The following is an 8,597-nucleotide window of genomic DNA, read 5'->3' on the forward strand; positions in this document are numbered from 1 at the left end:
CATGATCACAGGATGGCGGACCTAACCATCCCCGGATCTTCAAGAAAACCCGTCTCCGTTTCCAGGGGATCCGAGGGTCGACCACCTTCGTCGCCTCGCTGCAACAAACCTAGTGTAGCAGGGTCCCTGCTGGGCAGTCTGCACTACAAGTCTACACCAAAAGAGGATCCGCTTTGTTACAGATAGAGTTTGTTGGTTAAATGTAATAGTATTTTTGTTACAGATGGACTTTGTTGGTTAAATGTAATGGTATTTTTGTTACAGAGAGAGTTTGTTGGTTAAATGTAATAGTATTTTTGTTACAGATGGACTTTGTTGGTTAAATGTAAAAGTATTTTTGTTACAGATGGACTTTGTTCATTACATGTAGTAGTATTTTTGGTGGTGCTTTAGAAAGTGTAACCATCATATCGTAAAGGCAAAGTTATGAAAATGACAACTCTACCGAGGCGTGTTTTTCTCCGAGAAACTTGAATATTTTAGAAATTTAAGTTTGATTGTACGCTGAAAACACAAATCGTCATAGTATATTTACGTTTATCTAGAATCCTTATACAGTATTGGTACATGTCTATTTGGACCAATATTTCCAAACGTTATAGTTGTGTATATGCGTGTTGTGCTGATAATACATAACGGTGTCTATGGAGCGCCAAATTAACATAAACTCAAATAATTGAAGATATCTTCAATTATTTGAAGATATCATCAATTCATTTGATGCGCGCAACAATTTAATTAAAGATCTCTTCAAATAATTAATGATATCTTCAATTCTGAATTATTGCGCGCATTAAATGAATTGATGATAGCATTAATTCTTCTGCTGAATTGATGCGCGCTTTAATTGAATTAATGATCTCTTCAAATGAATTAATGATATCAACAATTGAATTGATGCGTGCTACAATTCAATTGAAGAGAGCAATAATTGATATAATGCGCGCATTAAATCAATTGATGAGAGCAATAATTGAATTGATGCGCGCATTAATTCATTTGATGAGAGCAATAATGGATTTAATGCGCGCATTAATTCAATTATTGCTCTCTTCAATTGAATTAATGATATCTTTAATTCATTTGAAGAGAGCAATAATTCTTTTAGAGAGAGTAACTAAATAATTAAAGATATCTTCAATTCAACATATCCACAATTGAATTAATGATCTCTTTAATTGAATTGTTGCTCTCTTTAAAAGAATTGATGCGCGCATTAATTCCTTATACAAAAGCATTGTAAATAATTAAAGATATCTTCAATTGAATTAAAGAGATCATCAAATTATTTATACCGAGCTCTAAATCAATTATTGCGAGCAATATTTCTACGAAATTAATGCTCTCATCAATTGAATTGAAGAGAGCAATATTTGAATTAATGCGCGCATCAAATCTATTATTGCTCTCATTAATTCAATTGATGCTCTCATCAATTGAATTGAAGAGAGCAATAATTGAATTAATGCGCGCATTAAATCAATTATTGCTCTCATTAATTCAATTGATGCGCGCATTAATTCAATTGATGAGAGCAATAATTGAATTGAAGCGCGCATTAATTCATTTGATGAGAGCAATAATTGATTTAATGCGCGCATTAATTCAATTAAAGAGAGCAATAATTGAATTGATGATATCTTCAAATAATTGAAGATATCTTCAATTATTTGAGTTTATGTTAATTTGGCGCTCCATAGGTGTCTGCATGTTGTTTATGCGTTTAATGTCGGGCTAGTTAACGTCGTCATGGTGGGCGGGGCTTACACGAAAATCGGCGATCCGTAATATAACAACACAATAACAGTAAAATATCATACATTTATTGCATGATAGCGAGGGAGATATGAAGATTTATTCACCCAAGAAAAATCTTATTCCCAAAGGGCAACGCCAGAAAGCACAATAGAAGTAAAATATTAACGATACTTGTATTTACATTAATTTAACAGCAACACAATAAAAGTAAGATATCAACAATAATTGATCAACTCTTGTATTTACATTAATTTATTAGCAACACAATAAAAGTAAAATATTAACGATAATTAATTGACTCTTGTATTTACATTAATTTAATAGCAACACAATAAAGTAAAATATCAATGATGATTAATTATAACTCTTGTATTTACATTAATTTATTAGCAACACAATAAAAGTAAAATATTAACAATAATTAATCAACTCTTGTATTTACATTAATTTAATAGCAGCACAATAAAAGTAAAATATCAGCTTACATTGATTTCAGATTAGACTTTTTAAAAGTGTCATTGTATAACCTATCATCTCCCAGAACATTCGTCGAGATTATTTGTCAATAAGTTGGAACAACTATGTTTCAATCATATTTAAAAAAAAATGCAGTTTGGATGAATTGCCATTGTGATGTCATCTTTATTCTCTACCTTGGCATTACATGATGTCATTGATAGTTGTTAAATGAACCACATTGGTTTTTATCGCAAAACCATGTTGAAATGTTAATATTTTGAAGGTTATATAAACTGACACTTCGAAAATGTAAAGCACACGGACTAGACAGAATATATGGAAGACACCTGACTCTAACATTATTAAAAGATTTACACGTGTTTGTATAAAAAGTACAGAATTTATGTATTTTCTAGAATGTCAGACGATGTAAGACCCGCAGACAGAATCACTTAATCAAGTATGTACAAAACATGACACAAAGACAAATTCGCAAAGGGGGAAAGGGGGGGGGGCTTTCTTCCGGGTATATTATCACAGTGTTGGACGTTTTATCTTCACGGTACCAGGTATATTGTTATTACGGTAGCGGGCGCTATGTCATTACATCATTACGTTACAGGAAGTTCCATCATTACGTTACAGGACGTTCCATCATTACGTTACAGGACGTTCTATCATTACGTTACTGGACGTTCTATCATTACGTTACTATGTGTTCTATCATTACGTTACTGAACGTTCTATCATTACGTTACAGGACGTTCTATCATTACGTTACTGGACGTTCCATCGTTACGTTACAGGACGTTCCATCATTACGTCACTGGACGTTCTATCATTACGTTACTGCGTGTTCTATCATTACGTTACTGGACGTTATAGCATTACGTTACTGGACGTTATATCATTACGTTACAGGACGTTCTATCATTACGTTACAGGACGTTCTATCATTACGTTACTGGACGTTATATCATTACGTTACTGAACGTTCTATCATTACGTTACTGGACGTTCTATCATTACGTTACAGGACGTCCTATCATTACGTTACTCAACGTTCTATCATTACGTTACAGGACGTTCCATCATTACGTTACAGGATGTTCCATCATTACGTTACAGGACGTTCTATCATTACGTTACAGGACGTCCTATCATTACGTTACAGGACGTTATATCATTACGTTACAGGACGTTATATCATTACGTTACAGGACGTTATATCATTACGTTACAGGACGTTCTTTAAAATCTTTACAATACCGGGCCCTCTCTCATTACGTGAAATAACAGCGTTAAATCACTGCGGTACCGATTGTGTGGTGCATATTAAAACACAGACTTTACAAGATATGGATGCATACTTTCTAGTTGCTTTGAACAATCGTAATTGGAAACGACTCATTGACCTCATTAACTTTCGCGGTTTCCCTCCTCCGTTGATTCCGGAGACTATCGAAGATGAAGTGCTGAACTTCATTGTATTTAATGTACGTACGTCTTTCTTCGTTTAGGATGTGAACATACAGGGACACATATCGCCTAATTAATAATACCACGGTGTTATAAGCTCTATCATTAATAATACCACGGTGTTATAAGCTCTATCATTAATAATACCACGGTGTTATAAGCTCTATAATTAATAATACCACGGTGTTATAAGCTCTATAATTAATAATACCACGGTGTTATAAGCTCTATTATTAATAATACCACGGTGTTATAAGCTCTATCATTAATAATACCACGGTGTTATAAGCTCTATCATTTTATAATTAATAATACCACGGTGTTATAAGCTCTATCATTTTATAATTAATAATACCACGGTGTTATAAGCTCTATCGTTTTTGTCTAGGAACCAAAATTAATTTAACAGTGGAATACAATGTTCATTAATTGTGTGTGTATATATATATATATATATATATATATATATATATATATATATATAAAATTCACGGTATGAAATTACATTGTAATAGTTGTAGATATGTGTGTTTCAATGTGAAACTTCGATATAATGAGAGATTTTATCGTGTTATGAGCGATTTTATCATGTCTAGACCAATTTTTATAAAGAGAAGTAGAAGAAGAAGAAAAAAAAGGACGTCTATTATCGCTTTGAAATATGCCCAGATAGATAGCAAACTGTGAGTCGTATTTAATATATATATATATATATATATATATATATATATATATATATATATATATATCGCAAATTCATTACTTGACACACACGAAAACATCCAGCTGATCAAAGCATCAATATCAACGAGAGAGAGAAAGAGAGAGAGAGAGAGAGAGAGAGAGAGAGAGAGAGAGAGAGAGAGAGAGAGAGAGAGAGAGAGAGAGAGAGAGAGAGGGGGGGGTTCGGAATAAATAAGAGAGATCTACTATTTTTATTAATCATTTTGTTTAGTTTTCATTTTCATTGTTTTTATGTTTTCATTTTTTTCATGTTTTCATTTTTTTTCCGGAGTCTACAACTTTACCCCGGAATGTCAATTTTTACCTTTCGTGATATGTTTCCTGTTAGAATTGAGACACCCTGACAATTCGACAATGTATCTATTTCGAAATATTATGGCGTCGCAGTATGTTTAGTATGTGTATGAAATAGTGTGCAATGACAGGTTGACTTCGTTACTTGTGGATTCATCGAAATCACACGAGGAAGAGGTTTGTTGGAAACAAATCCGAATCTTTCGGTTTAAGAGCCCTGTAGATCTCATGTTATGTGTATCAGTGTATTGTACACAGTGCCGACTTTTAAGTAAAATTTACTTACTTACTTACTGAACCGGTAAAAAAAAGCCCACCTTTCGTATAGGCCTAAGACATGAAACACAGGGGCTTGTTTCATCTACACTTGGCAAGCTATGCTATTGATATTGTATAGCATAGCTTTAGACCAAGTCTTTGAAACAAGCTCCTGTGATATAAGACCAAACGCAAAGTGGCAATTAAAAGTATTATGTTTATGATGGATGTATGTATTCAATCATTATGTATTGTAGTAATATGTTTTACGGCGTGACCGTGTTTGAGGGCGAAGCAAAAAAGTTTTGGCATTAGATCTAGTACAGGACAAAAAACAACCTGAAGTTAGCCTGAGGACGGAACTGTATCAAAGCATCCTAATTTTGGACATTTGATCCGCCTATATTTTGAATGCAGGAAATATAACGCAATTGATGTAATCAGTACATTGTGACGTCATATTCAGCGTCGTTATTTAGCAAATTTACAAACATAGCATTTGACATGGCGTTAATCATGGAGTGATTATATATATGATTAAGAAAATAAGATTTACATGCTTTTACGAATTTTATGTAACATCTCAGAACGACATGAACTAGGGTAGACGAGATTCAAAATGGAGAAATACATTTCCACGTGCTAATATTCGAATCAACGCCATTAGTACCAAAATTTTCAAGTTCCATATGTATGGTTTAATTTTTCATTATTTTCCTATATTTTCTTTTAAACATGTATATACGTGTTGCCTATAGGGAGAGCTCCGCGGCCGCCACTTAATTTATATGGCGGCTGCCACTCAATTTAAATCATTTATATGGCTGTCACCAGTTATTCAACTCCTCTCTTTTTCTCTATCTCTCTCTCTCAAAATGAAAGGGCTGCAATCCTTCCCCAATGCTTAGTAATATGTATGTGATATATATATATCTACAAGTAAGAGCATTAAATTATTGTTTTTCGATTGTACTGTTAAATACGTAGAACCACGGGGCTGACCCTCCATTTTTTTTTGGACAACGTTCAATTTCTGTTATTTTCACATGCAAACTAAATTATTTTCACATGTGAAATAAAATTAATTGGCAGATTGGCCCCCACCCCACTCTTTTGGTGGTAGTAATGACTGGTAATAATGTAATAATGAATGAACTGATCAACTGAAGGATGAACGGAGCCCCCTCCCTCCAATTTAGGAGTACGAAGTTTGGATAAAAGAGACATTTTAGGTTCCTTTTCTGCTTGTCAACAATTGTAGAAGACAATTCTCCGACGACTGTCCCTATACACTTTGAAAAACGATGCTGTGTGTTTGCGTACTATTCTAAATCTTCCCAAAATAATCACTCAGTGATACGAATTACATTGTTTTTGCAATTGGCAGCCGCCATATATAAATTAAGTGGCGGCCGCCAGATAAAATAACTGGCAGCCGCCACTTAATTTATGTGGTGGCCACCAGATAAGTGGCAGCCGCCAGTTAATTTATATGGCGGCCGGCAGTTAATAAGTGGCAGCCGCCAGTTAAATTAAGTGGCGGCCGACACATAAATTACGTGGCGGCTGCCATTTAAATAAATATTAATTCTATACCCTGGCACCTATCGGCTTCTGTAGTAATCATTGGAACGAGCTCGTCATGTTGTTTCGCTCACTATAAAAAATGAGAGTCTAAATTAGAGGAATTGTGAAATGCAGCTTTATTGGTTAGTCTTGTAAAAAGATTATAGATGCATTCTTTGTCTGATCAATAAATCATATTACTAATTACTACAATGTCTTAAAAAATATTCCCAGTCCAGATCCAACTCCCAGCACATCCCTTTAAGATACAAACTTTATTGTGTGTCCTTGGTTTATATTTATCAGAGGGCAATTTGGGCTGTGAGAGCGGAGTCCTCCCTATAGGTAACACATATGCACATGAAAACTAATGAAAAATTAAACCATACCTATGGAACTTGAAAATTTTGGTCAAAATGGGGTTGAAATGCATGAGGACATGTATTTCTCTATTTTGAATCTCGTCTACCCAAGTTCATATTGTTCTGAGATGTTACATAAAATCTGTAAAAGCATGTAAACGATATTTTCTCAATCGTATAATCACTTTTGATTATACCAAGTCTCCTATGCTGTAAATTTGCTAAACGTCGATGCTAAATATAATGTCACAATTAATGCACTTTTTACATCAATTGCATAATATTTCCCGCATTCAATGAATAGGTGAATAAAATGTAAAGATTGACAGCTGTGCACACACATTCTGGTAACTTTGGAATTTTTTAAATCCTGTTATGGATATAAATACTAATGCTAATACCTTTTGCTTTGCCCTCAAACACAGTCACGCCGTAAGACATGCAAAACTTAATTGCGTCAAAAATAGGGTAGGGTTTTTATATTTTTTGTTCAATACTTTTATTTTATTTATTTATTCATTATAGTGGATAAATTATTGAATAGGTCTGTGACAGCTATAGTCTAATGAATATCTGATGATAAATGAAAAACATGGCCTCATATGCAGTGAAATGATAATATCCTTATGATTTCTATGATAATATGTAGATGTTGCTATAGCCCGAGATGTCTGCACGGTACATGAAACTCCCGACTTCAGACCAACAGGACGAAGTTAGAATCGATTTTTCCTCAACCTTTAACTACTCCAGTGGTGCCAGTCAGAATGTGCCCATCAACCCGGACAAGTACCGATCGGCTTTCTCCTTCTCCGAGTCGCCATACAGTGCATACATCAAAGATGTCGAGTTTACGAGAGGTAAAGGTACATAAGGTTGTGGCGTCCAAGTTTTCTTACAGCATTTTGTTTTCCTATCATGATGAAATTTTACTTTTATGTCCCGGAATGTATTTGACATTTCTTTATTTAAAAATGTTAAGTCAAGTCTGCATCAAATAAACATAATGTGAGGCTGTAACCTCATACCCTTCTCCAAAAAGGGGTCCGCAAAATTGTTTCCCATTTTTCTAAGATTTGAAGATGGCAACGTGCAAAATGTAATTCGAAATTTTCTCAAGACATAGATTCTATATGTTAACTAAAAAAAAGATTTTTTTCATTTGCATTGAAGCAGAAAATGTTCTCATCAGTATGACAGCTTTTGTGTCGAATTGAGAAATATTTATACATGTATAATGTATTGTGATGTTAAGGGGTACATGTAACATCTTGATTACTATCATTGTTAACCCACCACCACCAAAAAAACCCCCTGAAAAACTATAATACTGAGACATTTTGATATTAGTGAGGACATCATAAACACAAAACTTTTCCACTTCAGCGAAGCAGCTGTTGTTTGTTGGTATGTGTGTCACCTGTATGTAACGATGTTTACCTGTGACTGTGAGACAGTCGTTGACCTTTGTTCTTTTGCAGTTAAGCAGCCATTGCTGGGTCGGGTGTGCCATTTCTTCCTGACTGCCTGCTGTATTTTTCTGCTGGTTCTCACTTTTCCTGTCAGTGGCTGGTTCTGCTTCAGGGTAAGGACTGCAGTTGCAGAGAAATGAAGGGAAGGCTTACAGAAATTGAACACAGATCGTTATTTTCCAGATTTATTCATGTTATTACTAAA

General features: G+C 34.3%; 1 protein-coding gene across 2 annotated transcripts in view; it reads left to right on the forward strand.

Annotated features, from left to right (window-relative positions):
* Window positions 1–4,564: 4,564 nt before the first annotated feature.
* Window positions 4,565–8,597, forward strand: part of LOC125673495 (stomatin-like protein 1) — a 14,596-nt gene continuing 10,563 nt past the window's right edge. Inside the window, exons 1-3 of one of the 2 annotated variants that reach the window (XM_048910088.2) lie at window positions 4,565–4,911; window positions 7,570–7,786; window positions 8,402–8,505. In XM_048910088.2, the coding sequence (XP_048766045.2) occupies window positions 7,588–7,786; window positions 8,402–8,505 (303 nt within the window). In that variant the 5' untranslated portion in view covers window positions 4,565–4,911; window positions 7,570–7,587. The remainder of the gene's footprint in view (window positions 4,912–7,569; window positions 7,787–8,401; window positions 8,506–8,597) is intronic. The other variant, XM_056160359.1, reaches the window with a different exon arrangement.

Source organism: Ostrea edulis, chromosome 3, assembly GCF_947568905.1.
Source record: "Ostrea edulis chromosome 3, xbOstEdul1.1, whole genome shotgun sequence".
Taxonomy (NCBI): domain Eukaryota; kingdom Metazoa; phylum Mollusca; class Bivalvia; order Ostreida; family Ostreidae; genus Ostrea; species Ostrea edulis.